Below are 27,948 nucleotides of genomic sequence, written 5' to 3' on the forward strand. Positions count from 1 at the left end.
TTTCATAAGCAAATGATCTTGCAATCGACTCCTTGACACCACTGTAGGAACATCAAACATGGAACAGCTGGAACAATGGCCCACCCAGAACAGAATGTCTGCATCTCTACAAAAGTCTTCAGTCAGTCTTCTAACCATAGACTTAAACAAATCCAGCTTACATTCTTCATTCATCCTGAATGGGATGTCTCTTCCACTAAATGAAGCACAAGTCATTCGAGGCATCACATACAACACACATAACACTCACTCCCCACACCAATATCAACACTAAAGCAACACTAACAAATGCCCTAAGAATGCTATGTGGGACCAGCTTTGGACAAAAAAAGAACCTCTCAACATTTACAAACAATTCATCCACGGAAGTCCATGTTTCACTTGAACACACTAGGCATTGGTTGAGGATGTATATGAGTACTTTCAAAGGCATTATGTACTTGATCCACCCCATGGAAAAGGAAATGGCATTTATGATGATAGATATATAATATAAAAGTGCAAAAAATGTACACAGGTTATTGAATTAAAATTCATAGTTCTAAAACACCTATATCATTTCCAAATATTCAATGAAATTTCATCATTTTATGGTCATTTTACAGCAGAAAAAATTCAAATGAAGAAAATATAGCACTGATCATAGTCTATAACACAAACTAGAAAAACTATTCTAGCTATAAAATCCTGAAACACACCTAAATGATGCCATTCTTCCCTTTCAAACCAACAGCAAGTCATATATGATGTTACCTACACTAAAAATTACACAACACAAATTCTCTCCTACGATATCTACATGTGCATTAAAACGAGTGTTTCACTTTTTAATGAAAGGATAGGGATTAAGTTTTCCCACAACATCAGATGTGGTAATAATATACTTTGATGTTTATCTAAATGCTCTTGAACTAGTACACCAGTGTGAAAATTTGGTTGTCAAAGACGTGGCATGTGTAGATCTAAATCAGGAACTCATTTAAAACAACCTTAGGTTTCAATAACTACAGAAGCAAGCATGAACCTATGACTGAAGTATTATTATCACCGGTACAGAAGTTTTATTATCTAACATGTCACATGCAGAGCTGTTTAATACATTGTGAAATCTAATACAGCACTAGCAAGTAATCGTCTACTTATTAGTAGAAAAACATTTTTCAAAATATATTACAGATAATTCAGCTTTTCCTTTCCATATAAAACTATCAAATAACAATAATATATGATGTACATTATACCAAAAATTACCAAAGAAAGATTCTGTACTTCTGATATGTGCATTAAAACACGGCTATTTTACTTTTCAATGAAAGGTAGCAAAAACATAGAGGCAATGTGGTTAACCGGGGTGAACTGAACTAGGGCATGTAAAGCATTCAGGGTAAAACATGAAATGGGTTGTGGAGAGATAGCTGTGGTTTCAGTGCATTACACACGACAGCTAGAGAATGTAAGTGAGTGGATGCAGCCTTTCTTCATTAATTCCTAGTACTACCTCACTAACGTGAGAAATGGTGATTATGAAAAAAATAAAACTAATCATAATAACAATGATATCAAATTACAATGGGGGTAATGATGAATGATGAAAATACATTTCATAGTTACAATATTTCTTAGGGACATATATCTAAGTTTGTTAGGAAGATTAACTTTTTTCATACACATTCCTGTTTCCCACATTAGTGAGGTAGTGTCAAGAACAGAGGACTGAGCCTTGGAGGGAAAATCCTCAGTTGGTCCCATTCTGGGTTCCTTCTTTTGGAAAAGTAAAATGTGGTGGGTAGGATTTCCAGCACTCCAATCCCACCCCTTTTAGTCGCCTTCTACAACAGGTAGGTAATGCATGGAGAGTATTCTTTCTCCCCATCCCAAGGGATAATTAAGTAAGATTATAAATGGAAACAATGTATTACACAAAAAATATAAATGCAAGTCCAAAACAAAGTATATGCAGTCATATGAATATTTACATGACTCAATGCAAGAATTTGGAAAATGGCTTTCTAGATATAAGAAAAAAAAATTACAACAGTTGGTAAAATACAATTAAGTGAAATATTTACCCACAGATATGCAAGGAACAGACATCACAGTCACTGACTGTAACTCAGGATTAGCCACTGCATAAGGGAATTTGTCCAAGCCATGACAAGCTGCCCCATATTTTCCATTGATAGATGTTGCCACAATAGCACCCATAAAATCTGGATAGTAGGAAACAATTTGCCATAAAGCCTTTTCAGCAGCCTTATGGGGTGTAAGACCCGATCGCATTCCTTCCACTGTTAATAAAGCTGGCATAAAGCGCATCATTACATCTCCATCACCAGTGGCTGCAGCACCTCCTACAAATTTATCAACATATGCACCACTACCTGGAATTGGTGAGTCTCCGACCCTCCCAGGTACCTTATGACTGGCACCATTAGTTGATGTCCCACCAGCTATATGCCCTTTTGAATCTATAGCTATCATTCCTATAGTATCATGGTTCCAAATATAAGAATTTTCCCCTTCATCTTTTATAGAGCATGAAACCTCATTTCCTTTGATATCTACTGGATGGTAAGGTCCACATGAAGTTTCTGGGTCTGGCATTACATTTTTCCAGTAATTTGGCTGACATGACCCTTTCACCCACTTGTCATACAGTTCAGCAGAAGCACTAGTTGTCAAGTTTTCCTCTTGAAAACCCATCATAAGAGCAAACTTTGTTGCTTGGTCTCCCACAAGTAAAGTGTGAGTAGTGTGTTCCATCACTTTACGTGCAACTGAGATGGCACTCTTCACTCTTCGTAATGAACCAACCGCTCCAACATCATGCGTTTTCCTGTTTAGAATAATAAAAGACTGAATTATCTAAAAAAACATCAATTTTAACCTCTGCCTCACCTTCACATACTCATAATTATACTTGGCACTATCAAATCTTTTCCACAGGAAAATTCTTAAAAGTTATTTATATCTTATTATACTTTGTTGCTGTCTCCCGCGTTAGCGAGGTAGCACAAGGAAAAAGACAAAAGAATGGCCCAACCCACCCACATACACATGTATATACATACACGCCCACACACACATGTACTTGAACTGAAAAAATGGTAAAATACCTCAGCATTTGAACACAAATATGGTTTGCTATTTTCTTACCCCAAAAATTCACACCACTTAATAACCATCATCCATGAAGTTCATCATGCAATATCTTGTCTTTGAGCAAAGAAATTAAACTTTTTCTTCATTAATGCCAATTCTATGCTTCAGTCTGCTAAATCAACCACTTTAAGCAATACAAAAGCAAGAATTAGTCATATAATGCCAAATGACTGGAACTGAGATTAGAGGCAAAAAGTACAATTAACCAAACAACATAAAATGTAGTAATATAAAAAAAATCAGCATTACATTATGAACTTTTAGCAATTTAAACCCACATATTCAACAATTAAATGTACATTTACCATCATTAATCATACCTGTATTGGCAGACTTTTAATACAAAATAAAAAGGAAAGTACAGTGTATCTGTACTGTTACTTTGTACATTATATGTGTACACAGATTTGCAGCCTTATTAGCAGGATACTATCCTTACCCATCCATTATCATAGCATCCAAGGTGGTTTCTCCATTTTCATCAGGGCTGCCACCAAACCCTACTGAACCATCACACTGTAATTCTTCACATACTGTGCATCCTTTCTCAACAGCATCTAGTGCTGAGCCACCCTCTTCATACAATATGGTCCATGCTGCGATAGAAAAAACTAGGCCTAAATATTCAGCCACTCTATTATATCTATACTTCTACAGGTAACACCTGCTTAAAGTAATTTCAATTTACAACAGCTGCAGTATAAAGGATATGATTCGGTAAAGATAGAAAATGATCTGGTTTAATGACACTGCTTGATATCAATAATAGGAAAGCAAATGAGGAACTGGTAAAAATAATGAATCAAGGTTTAAGAATGAACAACAAGCTTTCTGGAGGAAGGTGAATAAAAGCAGAAGAAAAAGAGTGTGTCAACTGAAACTATATTAAACAAGTCTGAGAAAATTCTAGTAACAAAGGAGGAAATTTGTAAGCAATAGGCAGTGTATCTTAATGAACTAATTGGAGGTGGTGCCTCTTCCCAACAACACCACTTTGCCACCCTGACACACACTGTCTATGTTTTCAATGTTTTACAGTATCATTACAGAATTGCAGCTATGGTATAGCTTATATAATACCATAACAGTACAAAATTAGAGGTATTTTTAGAGTATTATATGGTCAAAGACATGGAACACATCTCAATTCATGTAATGGAAGTTCCTAGGAAAATGTGGTTCACTCACTGTAACAACTTTAGGATATGGATCTATTTCATCAAGTGGGGAATGTCTACATATGCATACATAGCACTCAGGCACATATACATTGCTAAAGAAAGGTTGTTTATAAATCAATCTAACTGTAATTTGTAAATGCTTAACTTAATTACTTGGCTAATAAAATACAAAATAATCAAGTCTGGCTGTAATGATTACTGTAGAGTAAACTTTCATTAATGATACAGTGCTGGTGAACATGATTCGTATTATGAATGATATTGGTGAAAATGGACAGCACATGACATTAGACCATAATATATATAACATGAATATCTGAATAGAAAATATTTGCATGATCATAATCATACAAAATATTACAATTCACATGATATACTTATGAAACAGTGTTGCCTCAAATACTGATTCCGAAGTCTGTTAATCAAAAAGGTTGCATTCAAGCTGCAGTTATGAAAATGCTAAAAATAATGGTAAGAGAGACAAACAGAGAAAGTAAGAAATGATGTAGTACAGAAAAAAAAGAATTAAGCCTCTGCTGTATAAATAAGAAAGATATCATATGCGATGGCAACAACTGAAGAACATAATAGACACAAAAAAAGACTTTGCATAGATGTTAGTGGTGGTTGCCTGAAGGAAGGACCCTTCGTCATACTTAGGAAGAGATGGACAGGTACCACTGGGGAGATAGAGGCAAAAGTATGGCATGCCATGTTTAGAACTTTACACATGTTAGTCAATAAAAGTGCCTGAAAAGGAAATTGCTGAGGCTTGTAAAAAAATCAGGAACAACATTTCTACCAAGCACCCTAAAGGATACCAAGGACATAAATCATTTAGAAAGCAACTGTCAGAAATACCCTTTAACTTACCCAAACAGGAGTATCATTATCTTGTATGAATGTACCAACTACATTCTCAACAATAACTACCATCTAATCTTGTCCTAACTAATTGATATTCTGACAGTAAACTTATTCTAAACTTCTCCTATACACAGATCAGTTAAAACAAGAATAATAAGATCCATGGTAATAAACCTATCATACAAAATTAAACATTAAAGTAAATGATTGTCCTGATGCTAATCTAAGTATAAAATATCTTGGCTGGAGCCTTGGTACACAATTGTAAGTCACAATGAATATTTTCAAAAAGCCAAATAACAGATAAAACATCCATCTTAATTTTCTTTTTAAGAATCCACTAACTGAAGGAAATGAGCCACATCTAGTTCATGTGAATTAATGGCCTAACCAAGCTAAAATAAGAATTGAACAGAAAAAATGGTCTAACCTTTTTCAGTGGCATTTGTAAAAGACCAAGTGTTTATTACAAATGGAAACAAGCCTTCTGCATGCAGTGAAGTAGTGAAGTGAATCACAAAACACAAATACATCCATGGTTTGATTCTCATTTTACCTCTTATTTCTTCTTAGAGAGATTTACTTCAAATGTCATCAGGCATATTATTCTGGCTCCCAATAACTGAAATATAATACAATTATTGATTTAGTCATGTAATACTATTCAATCAGACCTTTATTATATGGTCGGTTAAAATTACCTTTTCGGTCATTCACCTGTTTGATAGTTGAAATATTGTTATCCAATGGTTTTTAAGGTGTTTTGTACGACTCTGACCTTCACTTCTACCCTCCTCTTATCCAACGATAATAGGGGAACCCCATTGGGAACCTGGGTTTTGGGTGGGGGAAATCACACAAAGTATAGCGGTAGAAATGATGGTCAAACTCGTTCAAAAAACATCAAAAACCACCAGAGGAAAAATTCAGTGCACCATACCAAACCTAACCTAACAAAAATGATCCGGATGTCCAAAACAATAAGGTAATAACACCATATGGTTCACAAAAAGCATTACTTGCACTTAATTAGTGTCATAGGACAATAATCTCTCTGCACCACTGTAAGAACCCACTCAATACATTTTCAGTGGTACAGGCTACCTTACCTCTTACGTTATCTGATAACTTTCTATGTTAATGTCTGGATTGGAACTATGGTACTAGGAGAAGGAACCTTCTTTCTTCGTCTGATTGTTATCGTCTTGATTCCCAAGGTTTATCAACTTAAATGTCACTGTTTGTAAACTTTGGTCCGAACGTATTATCATCAACTTCGTCTTCAAGTTTGCTTAGGAATTGAAATATCCCTGCGCTGTATAATGATAAGAACAATATGCATTACACTGAAGACAATAGTTTTAAAACACGTTTACTACGCTAATAAATATTTTGATCCTTTTGTCATTAAATACTCAAGGCTTTAATACAATGAGAGTAATTCGTAATGCATCCGAACAAGAATACGGATTTAATTTTGTTTGTTTACGTCTGCGTCACCTGTTGCTAGTCGCAGAACGTATCGTTATGTGTCGCGTATATTCTTTTACTTTATAACCCATTGGAAGAAATATCTATAAACCCAAGTCGATCATGGTGATTATATATATATATATATATATATATATATATATATATATATATATATATATATATATATATATATATATATATATATATATATATATATATATATATATGTATGTATGTATATACTGATGACACTAGTCCCTGATGATAGCTATGAAGGTGAAATTGCATTTCAATAGTCTACATAATTCTATATAACAAGTAATCCTTCTATGCATGTGGCACATGTTTCACTGAAACAGCCTGCCTCAGTAGGTGCCAATGATTCATAAAGTTTTTAAACTTCCAACACCACAGCAAAAATACCGTCTGACTTCTGCCATTCTATACAACACAGTCTGACAGTGACCATTGAAGGGAGAGTTGGGGTGCCATGTGGTTAAAGGGAGTTGTGTGAGGGAGGTTGGCCTGGATAATGACATGTGAGTTCTACTACTTTTCTTATGGTAATAATTCTTTCATAATGACTGAATTGATAATAGGATTGCTTTAAAGTCATCTAGGGACTAATTAGAATTCTTAATATTAGCAATTAAGGCAGATTCAGTGACATTACGGGTAGCATACTCAGATGAGGGGTATCATGTGACGGTTGTTAAGGCCTACACGGTGATCGTTTTCTTGCCAGTGCTTAGCGATCACATTAAACCAAAAATTGTTTTCAAATAATCTTTTCAGAATTCAGAAAAGAATAGAAATAATCTAAGGAAAATAAGGAAATGTCCAGCTGATTTTCTGTAGAGTCTGATTATGCTGGTGTTGGAGATTGCAATTATCCTTCTTTATGGTCTCGAGCTATATAAAGATAGTCTAGTCTCCCCTATGCCATACCGTTCTTTCTATAGTCCTCCTTTGAAAGAAAACAATATTTGTAATGAGTAACTAAACTAAATTAGTACTACTTCGTCATTGGCTATAAACTGCACTGCACTGTATCTTGCACTTCATAAAGAGAATACAGAGTAAAATGATAGTTGTTTATTTCATTTTACGTTTGCCTGTATGGTGATGGTCTAAAGGGAAAGGGCTTGGAAAATATTGTCAGTTTATAATATTCTAATGACTGGCATTAGATGTTTATTGCCATAGTCGTTCGTTACACACTGTATATACAAGAGAGATAAACAGACTGAACAAGAATAGATAGTCTTCGAAACAAATCAAGGATAACAACAAAATATAAGCCACATGAGGCTTATATCCACTGGTCTTGAACCAGGTAAATAATGATATGACTTACTTTATGTGAAAAACAATATATCGAAGGCCAGTCATGGAATCATATCATGTATGGTCTTACAATTACCTTTAACATCTGCAGGTGAAATTCGAGATATTTGGCTGATGGATATAACTTGACGCCTACAACCTTAATGATACTCAATATATGTAGATAAATAAGCTTTCACGCATCGCACACTGACTATTTGTTAGTGTCTTCAGTATGACCAGGTAAATAATTTTTTGGCTGTATGGAAGGAGTTTGGTCTGACCATATATACCTGGGTGCTGCATAACTGTACTTCTGTTACGTCTCACATCATCTTGGTTTGTATCCCAACCCATACATAATTCAAGGCAAAACAGTGTGGATCCAGAGTGTCATACTGGGAGTTCGTTGCCACTCGACAAAATCCTCCGTGAGAGGTTTCTCAGTAAGACCTGGATAGACGAGCAAGTTTGGAAGTTGTGTGACTTACCGCAATATTTCCTGACCGCGCGTCAACAGAGGGATACCCTTATACGGCCCAAGGTCAGACTGGGGACCAGAGCACAGTGGCGCTTCAGAGGCCAGTGTTCTGCTACCACCTGCTTTCTGTGATATATCGCCAGCGACGTCACACGAGACACAGGCTGGGCGACTGATGTAAGCTATGGCAGTCGGGGCTCGAGAATCATCGCGCCACATGTAGGTGATAGCGGCCCACACCATTCACGCGCTATGTGAAGTCGACACGTCTGTTCTGTGGCAGAGGTGGCGATTGTAACTGTTGAACTGAATGTTTGAATGCTGGACAATTGTTTCCAAAGCAAACATCAGCTCTGGTTATGAAGACTAACAGCAGTGAGTGATCAGGAAACCTTTGTTTATCAGTGTGGAGCAATGCATCCTGTCAAAGACCTCTGAACTCTGAGTAACCAAGAGTTTGTTGAAATTTCTCTGTCTGGATGAGACCGAGGGGTACGTGGTTATGGATCTGTACACGCTGAGCTCCTCACCTTGGGTGAGCCAACTGCGGGTGGTTACAGTAGTGCAAGCTTGATGTCCGCGAATCCTCTCTGGTGAAAGACTTGATTGCCTCTCTTGAGGATCAATTTCCTGGACAGGCTGGGCCAGGCTTCGGTGTAAGAGATAGAATTTGCTCTTGCAAACGTTTTGAATATTTCTAATTTCTTTTTACTTCTAAATGGTTAGGCGTAGTTCTGGGGTCTGGACTCGACGTTCTGGTATGAGGGACCTTGTATCCTGTACTTAGCCAGATGGTTGATGTGGTTGAGTGGAGTGATGGTATGTGTGTGTGTGTCAAGAATGTTGAAGATTCATTTCCCAAGTTCCGTGTGTTAAGCTTTAAATGTAGGAATGTCATCATCGCTCGAAGAAAGAAAAAAAAAAGAGAAACAATACTTCCCTGAGAGTATTGTAATCCTTCCAGCCTTCCTCACAATGTCATCAGAGTCTCTCTCACGGCTGACACCTGTGTACATACAATGATGAAACGGAGTGACATCAGTGGAGTCCTGGAGACATCCAGGACAACAAAGGATCGGTCGGACTCGTATGGACAGAAATGCTTCGATGACCAAAGTGATCTGTGAGAAGTAACTTGTAGCATTGAAGCTCTCGACCACAAAAATATTTCGATAGCAATGTAGTTTGTGTGTGGTGACCGACCACTCGAGGATTGACCGTTATACCTCCTTTCTTGCAGCAACAGCAGCAGCAAGTCGTGGAATACTTTCCCCTTCTGTCGTCTTTTCCTCTTACTTTCCTATCAAGTCAGGACCCGCGGAACCATGATTAATTCCCTGCATTTTTTTTTCTATTATTCGTCTTTCACCTGATGCGAACTTGATGGTGCAGGTATTGCCTGAATCATGACGGTCAACGATGAAATAATCGTGACTCCAAGGCGGGTGTTTATGAAGGCAAGATTGTCGCCATTCATCTATGGCTAGCTTGGAGATCGTGTTCGGTATTAGACTCTCAGAGTTGAAGGCGAATCAGCCAGGCTTCTGTGAAGAGAACTTTGATAGTGTATCACTAAGAAGAATTTCCAGGTGGAGATTCTCTGCACCCTCATGATATAAAGCTACTTGAAGATTGATTCTCTCTTGTTCAACGAGGAACCGAGATAACTGAACACCAAGTACCTGGAGTGACGCGGAACGCGAGGTGAACAGTGTGACCAAAAGGTCACGTCAGGTACGATGTTCTGCAGGTAGTTAAGTCTTGACTACCTCCCACACCCATGTATGTACGCACGAAAGAACATACATCTATCTTACCGTCTTTTTTTTTTGTGGGAAACAATATTACACCAGAGACGAAGAATTCTGGAAAGTTCTCATTGTTCTGGCCGTCCCCGTGTTGGTAGCCCTGTTCTCGTAATGTTGTACTCTATCGATTGATTGCAACACTTCCTGTCAATTATGATGATAAATGGTTTATCGATTTCATATTTCGATGTGGGGATACCATAACTAATCGTAAATTTGTCTCGACCCTACCGAGACGACACGAGTCGTATTGATCATTTCGAAATTCGTCGGACCCCTCTGGGAAAATCGTGTTTTTGCCATGTGTACCTACATGGTGTGAGGCAGATCTTCCCCACTGACTCCAGGAGCAGTGACGACTGCTTCTTAGATACGCGAAGACCCGATCATTATTCATGATAGCAACGACGTCTAAGAGATCAGGCTGTCGGAGGTGTGTGTGTGGTCGGGAGTAGACGATGCACGTTGTATACCCCGTCAGTGAAGCCAGCGTTTCACCAGGAACGCTGCGCTGGTGCCACACAACGAGTCAAGGTTTCATGCGTATTACTCAGACTGATAACGTTATCACAAAGGCCATGCTCCTGGCCGGTCACGAGACGCGTTGTGGCCAATCACTAGTGCCGTACTTACGGCCAGTCATGTGAGCTCAGTGTTGTGGCCAATCACCAGTGCCTTCCCATCCCCCTTTCCATCACCCCCTCCCCACACACACACACCTGGCCAGTCGTGTGACGTGTTGCAACCAGTCACATGAGTCGCATTCCTGACTGGTCATGTGACGTGTTGTAACTAATCACTAGAGCCCCACACCTGGCCAGTCATGTGACATGCAGCCAATCACATTAGCCCCACACCTGGCCAGTCATGTGACGTGTTGTAACCAATCACTAGAGCCCCACACCTGGCCAGTCATGTGACATGTAGCCAATCACATTAGCCCAACACCTGGCCAGTCATGTGGCGTGTTGTAACCAATCACATGAGCTCCACAACTGGCCAGTCATGTGGCGTGTTGTAACCAATCACATGAGCTCCACTCGTTGGCTGACAGATGTGATGCAGTTATCCACCCTAGTCATCAGTTGTGACCGGAGGGTGGCAGCAGTACCCGGCTGTGTAGATCTGTTAATAATCACAGTAATTTCCGTCACCCCCGTGTGACTTTCATCAATAACTTCCAGGAACGGGAATCAGCATCGGTAATTTTCGTATTCAGTCCTGAGTTATCCAATTACAGGTCCCGGAGTCTTTCCTCTTACTGATGGTGAATGTCGTTAGCTGTTATTCAAATGCTGCCAGTGCTGCCATATCCTCACCAACTGCGTGTCTATTTTGAGTCTCGTGTTATCTTGGCAGGATAACGGTGATTGTGATCTCATGGGGAGTAAACAGATTAATATAGAGTCCAGGTTGTTATAGCGATGAAGATCGGGTTTAGAAACTGGGTTCACCTTTGATGGGGGAAGGAGAAAGTGTGATAAAGTATGAGAAAAAGAGCCATATTTCTATGGCATAGAATTTCTAATGCAACAAAGGAAAAAAACGACGTTGACTATAGAAAGAAAGTTGAACCACATTTCAAATGAATACTGATATCCGAGTACCATTCTTCATGGAGCAAAAGACAGTGACAATGTAATGCATTAGAACCTGTTTTTCATGACATAGTCACAAGTACTTGTAGTCTACGTGTTTTCATCACATCCTCTTCCTCTGTTAATCAGTATTATAAATGCGTCTTGTAAATGATAAAAAAAAAAAGGGTCATGAACAAGGTTCAGACGTGTACCTCTCTCCCGGACATACCTGGTTATAATTGATAAATAGCTTTCTTGGTTATTTCATCCACGTAATAAGATTCGTTTTCAGGTCACTGCTAAGGGCAACATTTATATTCATGTTCCTCGACCCCTGGCCCAACGAAAGATCTTAAACCAGAATGTAAACATTGTCTGTATCAGCAGTGTAAGCTCAATAGAATATGTGTGATGCCAACGTTGAACATCAGCTATAACGATGTCAGGGCTGTCTTGTACGTTAACCAATCTTTTCCTAAAGTTCCTCATCAGCTCAAGTCCAAACTTGCTCATCCAAATCATTCAGGGAAGCTGGCATATATATATATATATATATATATATATATATATATATATATATATATATATATATATAGTATCTATCATTATCTATTTACTTATTCATTTCTCTATTATACTTTGTCGCTGTCTCCCGGGTTAGCGAGGTAGCGCAAGAAACGGACGAAAGAACGGTCCTACCCACCCATATACACATGTACATACATCAACGCCCACACATGCACATATACATACACAGACATATACAGATATACAAATGCACACATTCATACATGCTGCCTTCATCCATTCCTGCCGCCACCCCGCCACACATGAAATGACAACAACAACAACAGTAACAACAACAACAACAACAACAACAACCCCGTGTGCGCGCGAAGTAGCGCTAGGAAAGGACAACAAAGGCCACATTCGTCCACACCCAGACTCTAGCTGTCATGTGTAATGCACCGAAAACCACAGCTCCCTTTCCACATCCAGGCCCCACAAAAGTTTCCATGGTTTACCCCAGACGCTTCACATGCCCTGGTTCAATCAATTGACAGCACGTCGACCCCGGTATACCACATCGTTCCAATTCACTCTATTCCTTGCACGCCTTTCACCCTCCTGCATGTTCTGGCCCCGATCGCTCAAAATCTTTTTCACTCCATCCTTCCACCTCTAATATAAACTCCACACTTGTGCAAGGCGGAGAGTTTAGTGGCATTAATAAGTGTTGACAGAAGAACGTGTCCTGAATCTAAAGGTGTTTGTGAAACTATATTTCAAGTGATGAATTAAGTCATATCGTGCATTGCAACATTCCGGTCAAGTCGCGTCATCCTTGTGTTGATCGCACACTCGACGCTTCGATTATGGCGGGAAAAAAAAAGATAAATTCTATGAAGTGTAATTATGTGTTGCAACATATTTCACTTGTTTGAATACGCTTCACACGCACACACACACAAAAAAAAAAAAAAAGAAGAAATATCGAGTATTTTCCCTTACCAGTTTTACAGCAGGAGCTGGATAGATAGATAGATATTCTCTTATCATTGCCCCTCGCAGGTGAAGTGCTGGTTCAGGAAGCACAGTTGTCAATACTGAATTTATGAAACTTAGGATATGTTTCATTATCTTCATTGTTATGGGTTGTTGTTGTTGGCGATAGTGTTGTGGCAATACTTTTTTATTTTTAGTCTTACTTCTATCAATATTTGTAAGTATTTTACTGACGTACAATTTGACAAATGCCGGAGGACATTCGTGTACAAGTGTGGGAGAAACGCATCTCAGATGAGAACGAGAAAGTCAGTCACACGAGTTCCAGTTTCGAGCCTACTGAAGCCTGTGAACGGCTGTGTGAGGCCTCGAGCGAAGCGGCGACAATGAGTCGACTCTTCTCGGAGGCTGGCTCACCACCACGACCGTCACATATTTCATATCATCTCATTTTCTATGCCGTTTTTCTGTGTTAGCCACAAGGCCAGCCCTTCCTGTAAGCTCAGAAAGTAAGGCAACGTCCTCTCAGGGAGCCGGAGAATTCAGAAAGCAGGAAATGTGTTGTCCTGTACACCCTGAAATTTCAAGCTTTTCTGGGTATCCTCCTCCCTCCTGATCTCGTGACTTGGAGGGGAGGGAGTTTGAAGGGTGGAAGAGCGCCCCCCCCCCCCCCCCCTCTACTCAGCTTAGGGCCTCAGATGGATACGTTGGGCCAACCCTGGTTAGCCATACGTCATCTTTATTTGCGTGTGTCTCTTTTTTTTTTTTTTTCGAAAGAGCGACTGCAATCGCTCTCCTTCCTCATTTATAAGTTATCATTATAACCTCGTAATGATAACAGTTGGGCCTGTAGATAAACGTTATCAGGGACATCGTCAGGTATTTGAGAAAGTGCGTGAGAGAGTGAGGATCGTAGGTGGTCCTCCCCACCCTCTCCTACATGCGTCAGTGTGTGTGTGTGTGTGTGTGTGTGTGTGTGTGTGTGTCGTGGGAGGAGGGAGGGGGAGTGTAGCACTACTAATGGCTGAGATCGCGTGAGTCGCCCAGACGAGATCGTTAACCAAACACACACCTGACAGCCCACATGACCTTCCACTTGTGTGCGGCTGGTCACGTATGGTTCTCCGAGAAAAACACCAATGGTGTCATCACCTCAGGTGAGTCAGTGGTGAGGCTGGACCACGTACTCACTACACCACCTCACTACAGCTACCAAGCAACAGGAAGGCATTTTTCGAACACTGTCCTGAACTGCTCTTACATCTTAGTTTTTTTTTCAGATCACCTTCTTGAACACAGCATTACGACGCTTGAGCACGATGTCTCGATCCAAGATGATCTGCCTTTAGATTTGATCTTAATGGGTCACGTCGCACGCAAGGTTATCAGAGGGCGCTATCGTCGTGGTGAAGTGCTGGACCGTCATGCTTTAGGGTCGTTCTGTCATGATTAACAAGCAAATATACCAGTTCTTGACGATGATGTAGGCTGAGACTAACATATATATATATATATATATATATATATATATATATATATATATATATATATATATATGTGTGTGTGTGTGTATATCGAGTGATGAGCTTCTCTTTCACAACACGCTGTTCTGAACAGGTTCTTTATCTAGTGTTCTCGGAGATGTGTGTGGAAGGGAAGCCATAATAGTTTAACTTGAATCCCCTCCTGGTAATATACACGTACAGAAACTACCGCGTTAAGTCACTGAGGGCGAGCGGTGACGACAGAGAGTCGGGAATGATTAAACTGCCTGAGCGATGAGTATGGCAGTCATGATGTATACGAGCAATGTCACCTCTTGCTCACCAGGCGCTACCCACGGCCAACACCAAGAGATCCCCAGTGATGCTGCGATTCTTAGATGTAGTTGTTCTCGTTAGTGAGATATTCCATCAGTGAATCACCGTCAGGTGGAACTATTCACGGTAATTGCTCTAACTGGCCAAACGATCAGAGGTCTATACTGTTAGGTATTCACCGGCCCAGAACCACAGGCACGTCCAGAGCTTCGTCAGTAGTCGTCAAGTTGCTAGTGTGAGCAGGTGTCTTGCTGCTGGAGGTGAGGCGCAGGTTTGCGGCTTGACCACCAACTGGTCCCGTGAGCAGGTGAGGTGAGTCAGCCGTCAGCTGTGTTGCTGGTGTGGCGGGTCCTCCTCCTCCTCCTCCTCCTCCCGGCCCCTCCTGCTCTCACCACACTCGCTACATACTTCTCTACTTTTGTCAGCGGCGGAAGTGTGTGCTCACCGTGTTGTCCTGCGTACCCTGCCTATCATCAGAGGTGATGACATTCTTGAGAAAGAGAGTGAGGTAATTTGTGTGTGTATGAAAGTGTGAGCTTAACAAGACAATTATGCGTGTTTACAAAATATTTGTGTGTGTGTGTGTGTGTTAGGAAAGAAAGTTTGACACTCATGTGCGTGCGTGTGTGTGTGTGTTTTTAGGTTGAATGTGTGTGCTCTGTGCACATGTAACTTTGTTGTTACATACTTGCAGTACAGTACGGAGAAGTGCTACACTCGTGGAGTCCCATTTCTTGAACCTTCCCCACCACCATATAACATTCATCAAACATTTCTATACAATCAGTAGTCAGTTTTATAACTTAGTATTTTCAAAAGTTCACCAGACTTGCACACAAAGGATTCTCCTTTCTCTTCGTCCTAACCAGCTTCTCTAAATGCTGCTTCTCGTGGTCTCTGGTTAACCTCGTCCTGCATCTCGTGAGGAACCACGTTTAATGTTGACGTCGTCCAAGTAATTTAGTAAATTGAATGCTGCAATCAGGTAACCCCTCTCTCTTCATTCTTCAATAGCGGACAGATCTGTGGCCATTATCAACTCGTTGCAGCTCATGTTTCTGATTTTAGCCATCGTATTTGTTGCCCTTAACTCGATCCTTTCAGTCAAATGTTTGCGCTTCTTTAGTTTCGCTGACTAGTCTTGAGGCGCGTGATCCAGGTCTGGTCTGATGTTTGTTGTGAATAACTTGCCAAACGTATGCTATTGCCGTAACTGCCAACAGACAGTCCACCTCTCTCATGGTTCTCCTGAGGTGCGATTTTGGCAAAATGTCCAGCCTTCAGTCTCCAACACACACACACACACACACACACGGGTCTGTAACTTGTGTATCCCACTGGATCATAATAATCACACTGAGGCGTTCTCTCATTTCGTCTCTTCCTCATTACCTTGCACTGAACTCGGACTGGATTTCATCAAAACACTTATATCAGGCCAATTATTGGAGCTCAGGTTTCCTTATCAGCTGAAGCAATCGTTGTCATTCTCTCTCTCTCTCTCTCTCTCTCTCTCTCTCTCTCTCTCTCTCTCTCTGTCATGACCTTGATATCATCGAATAATATGTTTAGGTAAGAGTCCGCTTATTTACGTTTTTTTCTCTTTTTTTACATATTTGTACTGTACGGCGAGGGATTTCGTCACTCGTGGTGCCCCATCTTTGAACTTTACTATCAAACAACTTAAGACTTTCGTAGCTGTCCGCATTCATCGCCTCATAACTCAGTTTATATCATTTATCCTCATCTCTCTCACTAGGAAAGGACTTCTTTACAGCCTTCCTAACGAGTTTCTTTTCTTTCATGGCCTCTGGTTGTTTCATCCCTGCATCTGTCGAAGACCCGGGGTGACTCAGCTTGAAAATCAACTTGTACTTTTGGCCTCGTGTAGTGTGTGGAGAGCTTGCTCAATATTTCCTTAACCACGTGACTGATTGCTGTTCTGGTGTGTACCAGGAGACAGTCTCGTTTCCCACTTTCCTCATGCGGTACCCTGGCTTCAGGTTGAGGACTGTGTGTGTGTGTGTGTGTGTGTGTGTGTGTGTGTGTGATATAAACAACTGTTATTGCATATGGTGAGAGTTATACACTCGAGAAATCCCATCTCTTGAGCTTAGATTTCAGTCAAACATTCTCTTTTTAAATCTCTCAGCCAGGCTGTGTCTGTAGGGTTTCATCATACAGTTTGACACGTCAGACGCCGCTGCATTACTAAAGAACCATTGTCTCACGTCCTTCCTGGCTCCACTCTTGCTACAAGATCCACTTAACGACCTCTCGTTGCTCCATTCCTCTTGATGTCATAAAACAACCGATTAAAGATGATTTCATCATGACCCCTGTGAACTTGAGGGGTTCCCCTTCTTCACCTTCTCTTGTTGATAGTTCCTCTCTCTCTCTCTCTCTCTCTCTCTCTCTCTCTCTCTCTCTCTCTCTCTCTCTCTCTCTCTCTCTCTCTCTCCCACTTTTAATGACGCATTTTGGTGGACCTTCTCTCTCACGGATGGGTTTCATCACTGTAGGAAGACGAAGCCACTGACGCACACAGTCTAATCTTGGGTCGAACATCGAGTCGAAAATATCTTCTTAATGTAACTCGCGGTCCACGTGCCTGATGGCTGCTGCTCTGGTGGTGTACGATAAGTGTAGTAGTTTTCCTTCACCACCGTCTTCCTAGTGTGATTCTCCTCCTGATCTATGTGGCAGACTTGAGTCTTGCAGCTCGTTCGTGAAATAATCAATGTTCGGTCTGTTTTCACCCTTTCTCTTCCTCTTTAGTTGACGTTTATTTGGACAGGTTTTCGTCTGAAGTCTATGTTTATACACCAGCTCATCCTGGTCATAGTGTAAGATCCTGCACTTGTGAACGTTCCTTGCTTCCCCCGTAAGTATAGCATCATCTGTAAACAAACTCAGTTTTGACTGTAGATCTTTTGCTTCGATGAGAATCAAGGTGGTCCTAACAATGAGCCCCTTAGGGATCACCCAATCTAAGATGTTTTCCCCACAAATACATAGTGACGAGAGTTGTCCATCTAAGAAGGTGTCCCACTTTCGTACCTGCGTGAAGGTCCAGTTGTCCTTTGTGTGTGTGTGTGTGTGTGTGTGTGTGTGTGTGTGTGTGTGTGTGTGTGTGTCTGTTTTCTGATAATTCAGTTGTGCTGTCAACACTACCCTCTCTTCTAACTCGTTTTTGTTCAGTAGATTTGATACACACGTTCTTCTGATCCTTAGTTACACCTTATACTTAGAGATATCATGTACTATTTTTGCGCCGGTGCCTCAGTGTCAAAGTATCCGTAAACCACAGGGAAAAGTACCTGTTTAGAAAGACGTTTATGGCGTGATTGGCGAGAGGTGGTATGATAATCTTCAATGAGTTACCTTGCAGAGCCTTGGAGGGCTATGCAAGGTGACAAGAGATGTTCTCTCCCCTTCCTCTCTTTTCCTCTGTTCCTCCCATTCTTCATCACTCTTGTTCCCCAGTTCATCTTAGCCTTGCTTATGTCCTGTTCGTAGTACCATAAAACTGCTGGAGGAACGTTGGTTCATCACGCGTGCTGTAAAACCTCTTTGTTTTAGCTTCTCTGCACTTCTGAATGGGAAGGACTGTAGCACGTACAGGTCCCAGGAGGACAAAATGGATAGAAAAGCTTGAATATCGTACATTAGGTGAGTCTCGGGTCTCTGTCTGAAGGGAAGAGCTAAGAAGAAGTGTAGCTGGAACGCATGGTCATTATCATTATTCCGCATCCCACTTCATGCACTCCACACCCCACTTCACGTCCTCCACATCCCACTTCACGTACTCCACACCCCACTTCACGTCCTCCACACCCCACTTCACGTACTCCACATCCCACTTCACGTATTCCTCATCCCATTTCACGTACTCCTCATCCCACTTGATCCACCTTCCGAGCAACACCGCTGTAACCCTGACCGCCTAGAAAGTTGGTCACCGCTCTATACAGCGTGACAACTGGCCCTCTACCGGCTTGTGGGTCAATCAGTGTTTTCCTAGAGGCTGTTGCAATCTTCATATTTTTGTTGTCAGTGGGACGATCAGCTCTGTTATCATAATATATATATATATATATATATATATATATATATATATATATATATATATATATATATATATATATATATATATATATATATATATATATATATATATATATATATTACTTACCTATTTATCCGCTGTGTCCCACATCAACGAGGTAGCGCCGTGAACAGACGAAGAAGAGGCCTCCTTCGCTCACCTCTCTGTGTCGTGTGTAATGCCCCACGACGCTGGTCTCCGGCCTGAGAGGTCAGGTGGGCGGGAGATCCCACAGTCTGTCTGACCGTCAAGGTGGCGTTGGTGGGTCCTGTTTGCAACCTCATCTATTACTGTTATTACCGTTAGTGCTGCTGCTGCTGTTGTTGTTGTTGGAGGAGGGGGAGGAGGAGAACAGACATTTCCTGCCCTCAAGGGGGGAACTCCCTACGCTGCATATTATTTCCTAGAGTGGAATTCACACTCTCATATACATATGTGTGTGGTTAGCGACTTGGTACGAGCGGAACAGGTCCTAAGCACGACCAACTTAGGTGAAAGGAAAGTTGAATATAAGGAAAAGAATGAAGACAATAATGGTTGTAGCGAGATCTGAAGTTAGTTGAGGACGCATTCAGTATTCCTTGTCCTATGTAGGTTGACCCCCATCATGTGGGTTTGAAGGGTAAATGGCTTACTCTGCCTTCACTGGAAATGAGTAGGATGGTGAGGAGGGAGCCCTGCTCTCTCTCTCTCTCTCTCTCTCTCTCTCTCTCTCTCTCTCTCTCTCTCTCTCTCTCTCTCTCTCTCTCTCTCTCTCTCTCTCTCTCTCTCTCATTCACGTTGTTCATCCATCATATCTCACTGACAGTTCCACTATAGGTGGGCGGCAGCTGTGAGGAGGTGGGGAGTGTGGTGGTGGTAGTGTTACAGATGGCAGCTGGAGGAATATGATGGTGGTGGCAGGTGGGTCAGGGTGGTTGATGGTGGTGGCAGGTGGGTCAGGGTGGTGGGTGGTGGTGGTGGTAGGCCTCACTGCTACCACTGGAGTCATGTGGTCTTCACCAGGAGGTCGTGGTTATAGGTTAAGGTTTATAGCTGATCCCCAGCCAATGTATAGTTCACAGGTCACGCTTTATACCTCAATCGACAAAAGTTCAGAGTTCATTATTTTTTTATGTTAAGAACTAACAATATTGTCCTTCGTATTAATAAATAAAAACAATGAGCAAAGCTTCAAAAAAAAAATGTGACAAAGAATGTCGATGATTTTGTTGCCTTCAGTGACTGAGTGTACAACATAGCAGTGGCATGGTGTCTCCACCACACCTGCCGACCGTCTGAGATCAGTAATCATATTTCATTCCGCTCGTAGAGTCGTTATTAAGGTAATCTCATACGATACAAAAACATGAATACTTAAGGATAAAGAGTAATGGTAATAATGAATAATGTAACATAGAAATAAGATAATTGATGATAATAATGATAATAATAAGGATAATGATAATAATAATACATACATACATACATACATTTCCTTTATACATAGTTGCAGCCAAGCCATTCAGACTGCCTTATGGTAACTCTTCGTCGCTCCATAAACCCTGGTTCAGGCCACTGACAGCACGTCGTCCCTCTTATACAACATCAGTCTAGGTCATGCTACCCTACGAATGCCTCTCACCCTGCTGAGAGTTCAGGCCCCGATACCCTAGAGCCTCTTTCACTCCTTCCTTAAATCTCCTCCTCCTTCTTGTTTTCTCCCTTCTTCCTCTGACACGTACATCTGTTTGGTTATTCGCCCGTGAAGTTGTTACTCTTTTCATTCCATCTCTTCTTCAGTGAGCATTCAACTGTATCGGACATATTTGATCAACTGTTAGATCTAGGTTGTGGGAAAGCTCGTCCACAATTCCTCATGAATGATTGAATCTCAAGCCAACAACTGATTATCATCTGCAAATATCAGATGTTTCCAGCACATCAGGCAAACATCGGACGTAAACATGATGAACAACAGCGGCCCCAATCCCTCAGTCATGACCTCCACATGCAATGAACTACGTGCATACCTTATTGTCATACTGTCTGCTCCTCCCTGGTCAAAAGAAAATGGACTTTCAGATGGTTCTAGTAACTCCCCTCCTGATCCATCTGGAAGAATATATTTCGTCACAACCCATGTGTTACGACTGTCACTTGTCGACCAACAGTCCAGTTGTAAGAAGTCTAATCTGGTTTCCTCTGACCAATTGCCTCTCACGCTCTGATGAGAATTCCATTACTGTGAGACCACAACCTCTTCTCCTGATATACGAGCTTCTTTTTTTTTCTATAGATATTTGTATTTATCTTCTTCCCTGCGTTTGATGTAGTCACCATAGTCGCGTGAACTCCTTCCTGCTCCACAGTTTGGGATGTGTAATGACTAATTTGTACTTACCTATTTGTAATTAGTCATGATAATTCATTTATATTATTCTATTTATAATTATCTATTTGTAATTATCATTTCTTTTGTACAAGAGGGAGTTCTGCGCTCGTATGTACCCCATCTCCCGAACCTACTTTGCAACTTTTTAAACTTCTGAATGCTGTCTGCTTTTATGATTTCCTCGCTCAGTATATTCCATTCATCCACAACTCTTATTACGTTAAAGTACTTCTTTACATCTATTTTTTTCTAACAAGTTTCTTGCTTGCTTTAATGTTATATCCTCTGGTTCGTCTAACCTCACCCCTCACTTCCCACATGACCTTTTCGTCATCCGCATGCATATTCCAGCAAGAGTTATAACGTCTGGCAAGTCATTTACATAAATCAAGAAGAGTAATGGTCCCAGAACAGAACCCTGTGGTACTTCACTAGTGACCTCACCCCATGTCGAGAAGCCTCCGATGACATGCGTCCGTTGTTCCTTTGTGTGTGTGAGTGTGTGTGTGTACCCATATGTCAGTGTGTCTTGGCCTATGTAAATCTATTTACGTTCTTGTGTTGATGGACGTATGTTTATGTGCATTCTAGTGTCCTGCGTGCGCATTCATGTGCTTGTGGTCTTTGTTCGTGTCCACCTAATCATGAGTGGTGAAGTATCCACCTCTCCGTACAGCACAACTAGGTGATTAGACACAGAGGCCGTGACACTGACACGCCTGTCACCACCACCACCACCACCACAGGACAACGGTAAAACATACACAAAGGGCCTTGGCACCTCTTCAATAAGAGCAACTTGCGCAAGGCCTGGGCGGCGCCTCGCCCAGTACTGAATGGAACAAAAAAAAGAGAATTATTCACAACGTCGTCATTTAAACGTTGCAACACTTGCATAGCTGCGTGGTTGTGTACATTTTTTTCTTCTGAAGAACATTTCTTGCGTCTCTGGTTCTTGGTACTATAAAGGAAATTGGATAACTGTTCACAGAAATCCTTCACTTGTTAGTGACACACAAGACAGTTTTGCCAGATGACCTTCACTACAGAGCTACAGTTTACTGAATGCAGTTTACACGAAGCCTAATCCTTTGTTTACCTGGTCTTCAGTCATTCCTATGAATACTTGGCTAATTTCTCATCACGTGTTTGCCAACAAGGGAGAGCGGATGCATGACATAGTTCATGGTTTGTTTATGTGAAGCAACAGTCGTGTCGTATGGTTCATGACAGATTTCTCAATAGATGATAAATTCAGCGAATGGGTCTTTGTTTAGATGTCCCTCACTGCGACAGGGCTTTACGATGGCCTGAGAACTGCGATGGTGGTGCAGGGGTCGTACACGCCTGTTGGACGGGCTCATGAGTCAAGATTTCGTAATGTAAACAAATGGTCTTTACTTGGTAAGTTTGCCCATAGTTTACATCATGAACGGTAACGGACATTTGTCCAAGTTGTGTGGCCTTACGAAACGGCATACTTTTGTTTGTGTGCAATTACCCATTTGTGTAGTACAAGGAGGGATTTCTGGACTCGTGGGCTTTGTGTGTGTCATTACATTATTCAGCGTTACGAGGAGAGAGTATTACACTCGTGGTGCCCCGTCTCTCATCCTTGTATGTATGTTCAACATGCCTTTACTCCTGCGTGTGCACACACTACCCCAGCCTATGCCAAATGTGTGTGTGTGTGTGTGTGTGCGCGCGCGCCTCTATTAGTACGTATCATGTGACTACCTGGACATGGACAGAGGCGCGCATGACCCTCATGATAGTCACCTTCACCGTCCTGCGCGTGATCACAAAACATCATTTGTTATGACTTCCATGGTTCTCAAGCCGCCGGTGGTGGTGTGGTGGAACGAAGCTGGCTGAGGTAGGGCAAAAATTGTGCAATAAACATACGTCTCGAAGCCTATACTAAACATCCCTTGTTGATCATCCTAATGACGACATCTCACAAATGCTGAGAGGGTTCCATTACATGGTCTTTTGAAGATATCTATCAGTAAGACATGGAAGACAAGCATCCTGGCCCGCGTCTGGATGCAGGTAGTGGCTGGGGTTATGTCCAGTGGTTAGTGAGGTTTTGTAAGGTGGAAGTGTGGCTTGAAGGAATACGTGAAGACGAATCTCACCTACAAGCCTGTCCGGGAATCTTGTACCTGGGACCTGTGTACTTGTGACCTGTGTACTTGTGACCTGTGTACTTGTGACCTGTGTACCTGTGATCCGTGTACTTGTGACCTGTGTACCTGTGATCCGTGTACCTGTGATCCGTGCACCTGGAGGACCCGTGTACCTGTGATCCGTGCACCTGGAGGACCCGTGCACCTGGAGGACCCGTGCACCTGGAGGACCCGTGTACCTGTGACCCATTGAGGCATGGCGTGTCACCAGCGGCCGACATTTTGGCCCAGATATGTCGTCTGAAGCATCAGGATGAGGTCTGAGAAAGTTCACATACGAGAATGCTCTAGTTCAGCATGAGGTTCAGATTGGAGTGAGATTGCGTGAGTCTCCGCCGTGAACTACACCTGGTTCTACCCAGGTGATGGTACACACATGTGTGGCAGCTGCAATAGTGGAAACCTTCAGTGACGTCGGCACACCTGCTGGCGAGGTACACGCGGAGCTATGGATGTGGAAACTCATAATTGGTGTCATAACTGCACGGTGATGGGTTCGACCCCCGGAGTAGGCCGTAGTGCACCTGGTGAGGTAAAATTAGAATCAAGACTCGTGCATGAACAGGTGTTGGGGGGGACTGGGGTGGGGGGGTGGGGTTGTGTCATGAGGTGACACCAGCCACCTGGGTCTAGGGTGGGGGTCCAGGGTGGGGGGGGTTCGATGGTGGGGGACACTTGATCATGTGAGACAACGGCCCAACCCCCAACCCCCCAACCAACCCCCCAACTCTCCTCCTGCCCAGCTGGGGGGCAAACGCGGCCGCTGTGACGCAACCCATGAGGGGTGGGGTCAGAGGGGGTAACAACCCCACCAGGCAGGTGTTTGGCCAGGGTTGAGCAACCACCACCACCGCCACCACCGCCATATAACCACCACCACACTACCACCACACTACCACCACACACTACCACCACACACCACCACACTACCACCACACACCACCACACTACCACCGCCACCACACACTACCACCATCACTACGCACCATCTCCACCACACTACCACTACACCACACTAGGCCCCTCACGCTTCACATATCCCTGGCAGGGGTGACGTTGAGCAAGACCTGACACAGTGACACAGGCCTGGCTGTTTGTACACAGGGAGGGGACGTGGGACCACTCGCTGTGTGAACCATAGTTTTCCAGTTCAGTGACGCTCACATGGAGCGCCCTGATGATGGCACCACGTCATGGGAACTTCATATACATTGCGTTCCACTGACTGTGAGGTCGCTTCACCTCGATCTTTACATGTGAGCAACAACACAGTTGCACATTGCTGTAGACAACTAGCCGGAGACGGACCAGAGCACCGCCAGGCAACTACCACGTCACGTGAAGTCATCAGAACTAAAACCGGAAATATAAAAAGAAATCGTAGGAGAAACATTGTTCCTAATCCTATAGATCCTTCGTAGACGTCGCACTGGATCCAGAGAAAAATTTACTGTTGGACAAAACCTTGTGTCCGGTATTGCGCTAATTGTTTGTGTTGCCTTAGTGTTGTAGCTGCTTGTGTTGCCTTAGTGTTGTAGCTGCTTGTGTTGCCTTAGTGTCTGTAGCTGCTTGTGTTGCCTTAGTGTCTGTAGCTGCTTGTGTTGCCTTAGTTCTGTAGCTGCTTGTGTTGCCTTAGTGTTGTAGCTGCTTGTGTTGCCTTAGTGTTGTAGCTGCTTGTGTTGCCTTAGTGTTGTAGCTGCTTGTGTTGCCATAGTTCTGTAGCTGCTTCTGTTGCCTTAGTTCTGTAGCTGCTTGTGATGCCTTAGTGTTGTAGCTGCTTGTGTTGCCTTAGTGTTGTAGCTGCTTGTGTTGCCTTAGTGTTGTAGCTGCTTCTGTTGCCTTAGTGTCTGTAGCTGCTTGTGTTGCCTTAGTGTTGTAGCTGCTTGTGTTGCCTTAGTGTTGTAGCTGCTTCTGTTGCCTTAGTGTCTGTAGCTGCTTGTGATGCCTTAGTGTTGTAGCTGCTTGTGTTGCCTTAGTGTTGTAGCTGCTTGTGTTGCCTTAGTTCTGTAGCTGCTTGTGTTGCCTTAGTGTTGTAGCTGCTTGTGTTGCCTTAGTTCTGTAGCTGCTTGTGTTGCCTTAGTGTTGTAGCTGCTTGTGTTGCCTTAGTGTCTGTAGCTGCTTGTGATGCCTTAGTGTTGTAGCTGCTTGTGTTGCCTTAGTGTGGTATCGATAAAATAAAACCGTACGTGGTGGCTGCATGTTTGGCTTCTATATTTCGATCTATGTATCATCCACTGTCACGTTAATGAGAAGACGCGAAATGAGCTACTGACGTAGGAAGAGACGAGTTCAGCTGCATCATATGCAAGCATTCGAGTTCGATGTATAAAAGCTAAAACAATTTTCTTCGGGTCAAGATCATGAGATCTGATTCCTATCTCTATACTCCAGTGTCTCAAGTGACATGACAGATGGTGGTGCTTTCTTGAGCCACATTTAGCAAGACCGGCCGATCCGATTCAAAAGTTGTCCACCCACTTATTGAAGTTTCATGTAAGAAAAAAGAGGACATCATAAATAAATCGGGTTTGCCTGAATAGTCTTCGTGAACCCTGGGTAATTTGTGGACCCACATTTGATTTCAGGTCACCCAGAATTTTCCCACGGGGGTGAGGGTGGAGGGTTGGTGTCCACAGATGTAGCGCCCCTCTGGAGCCAGCTATCAAAGCTGACAACCTTCTTCGAAACCTCTCAGTGGACACTGTTCCAGCATCTAGATATCAGAGCTATGATCATTTATTACAGTCTTGTATACGTCTATTACAATCCTAATATTTTCTAGCAACATCGAGTCATTTTTTACCCGTCTTTCCAAAATCCAGAACAGGTTACAGCCGACGAGATCTGCATGACCATGGCTGGGAGGCGCGCGGTATATCCCTCCTGGGAAGGTCTGGTCCTCTGGGCTTAGTTATTTAGGTGAGACCTGGCGAGAGGCTCTGGCCAGGGAAACAACAACGTACGGAAATTAATGACACACTGGCTTACAGATGAACATGCGTGTGGACGTAATCCGATCACTTTCTAACATCAACTTTTCGCATAGGCTTTAGGCTATAGATCTTCTTTCTCTCTCTCTCTCTCTCTCTCTCTCTCTCTCTCTCTCTCTCTCTCTCTCTCTCTCTCTCTCAGCCTAAAGCCAGGCGCAGTGTCCTTGGCTTGATGCACCCACCTATCGATGGATTCCAACATCTTCCCGTCATGCCACAGAGTGACACACACACACACACACACACACACACACACACACACACAGAGAACACGTAATCTAACATAGATGTACAGGTTTAACACAGAGCCAACGAGCTTTAACAGTACCTTCCTCGTCTCCTCAACCACAGGCGAAGGTGTTGGTGTACCCGAAGTGGACCTGTCTGTAGTGGAGCGGGTGGAAGAGCCTTCAACAGAAGGAAGTCCACTGATGCCACCCTTCGACACCACCACATTGTGGAGCATCTTATTCAAGCAAGATTGTATGAAGATGTACAACACCAGAGCCTAATGCTCGAGCATGTGCCTCAAGGTAAGCTGTCAGGATATATCGGATGAAATCCCCAGAATCACGTAAGACCCCCAGAGTCTGTGGAGGCTCACAAGACCCCCAGAGTCTGAGTAAGCGCACAAGACCCCCAGAGTCTGGGGAGGCGCACATTTTAAATCTTTTCGTCAGAAATTCTTCGTAAGTCTCTTCTGCAAAACCGGCTTGACACATACGGTGACATTTGGCTCAGGTTCCCGTCTTACTCCTCCTCCAGCCACTCGTTTCAGTTCAAAATGATTTTACTCGTTTCCTACACCACGATTTCTTCTCCATGTGAATCATCTCAACCCGAGTAGGACTTGCAGAGGCACGTAGACGACGTAGAAGCTAAAAACATGAGGGAAACTTTTGCTGTTATTTTAAGGTTTCTTCTCATCGTAGGTGCGAACACGGTTATCATACACCGGACTCCTTTTTAGCCAAGTGGGCCAAACTAAAAACGAAAAGCTGACTATTTTTTTACATCGAACTATCAATTGTTCTTAGATGGCGATCTGAGTCATGATCATTTACATTTTCCAAATGTGAGACA

General features: G+C 42.5%; 2 protein-coding genes across 6 annotated transcripts in view; one reads left to right on the top strand and one right to left on the bottom strand.

The window, feature by feature from the left end:
* Positions 1 to 470: 470 nt before the first annotated feature.
* Positions 471 to 13,823, bottom strand: LOC139759585 (N(4)-(Beta-N-acetylglucosaminyl)-L-asparaginase-like). Of its 4 annotated transcripts, none has more exons than XM_071681877.1 (4): positions 13,391 to 13,823; positions 5,641 to 5,832; positions 3,602 to 3,758; positions 471 to 2,836 (listed from the first exon to the last, which is right to left on the bottom strand). In XM_071681877.1, exons 2-4 carry the CDS (start codon positions 5,759 to 5,761, stop codon positions 2,053 to 2,055), a joined length of 1,062 nt encoding a protein of 353 aa, XP_071537978.1. In that variant the 5' UTR covers positions 5,762 to 5,832; positions 13,391 to 13,823; the 3' UTR covers positions 471 to 2,052. The 4 variants fall into 4 exon arrangements, with proteins under 4 accessions (XP_071537978.1, XP_071537976.1, XP_071537975.1 ...); XM_071681875.1 differs by lacking the exon at positions 13,391 to 13,823 and adding an exon at positions 8,501 to 8,934; XM_071681874.1 differs by lacking the exon at positions 13,391 to 13,823 and adding an exon at positions 6,320 to 6,478.
* A 1,573-nt stretch (positions 13,824 to 15,396) lies between these two features.
* Positions 15,397 to 27,948, top strand: part of trbl (tribbles pseudokinase 2) — a 153,657-nt gene continuing 141,105 nt past the window's right edge. The window contains exons 1-2 of one of the 2 annotated variants that reach the window (XM_071681872.1): positions 15,397 to 15,516; positions 27,217 to 27,398. The gene's annotated coding sequence lies outside the window, so the exon portion shown is untranslated. Of the gene's footprint in view, positions 15,684 to 27,216; positions 27,399 to 27,948 lie in introns of both variants that reach the window. The other variant, XM_071681871.1, reaches the window with a different exon arrangement.

The sequence above is a fragment of the Panulirus ornatus genome, chromosome 33 (genome assembly GCF_036320965.1).
Source record: "Panulirus ornatus isolate Po-2019 chromosome 33, ASM3632096v1, whole genome shotgun sequence".
Classification (NCBI taxonomy): Eukaryota; Metazoa; Arthropoda; class Malacostraca; order Decapoda; family Palinuridae; genus Panulirus; species Panulirus ornatus.

Bases quoted from the DNA above. Each gene is read 5' to 3' on its own strand.
- LOC139759585 (XM_071681877.1), bottom strand. From the start codon at position 5,761: ATGAGAATCAAACCATGGATGTATTTGTGTTTTGTGATTCACTTCACT. The intron at 3,759-5,640 runs GTTAGACCATTT...TTTCTATCGCAG, and splicing joins TACAAATGCCACTGAAAAAG to CATGGACCATATTGTATGAA. The intron at 2,837-3,601 runs GTAAGGATAGTA...TATTCTAAACAG, and splicing joins GATGCTATGATAATGGATGG to GAAAACGCATGATGTTGGAG.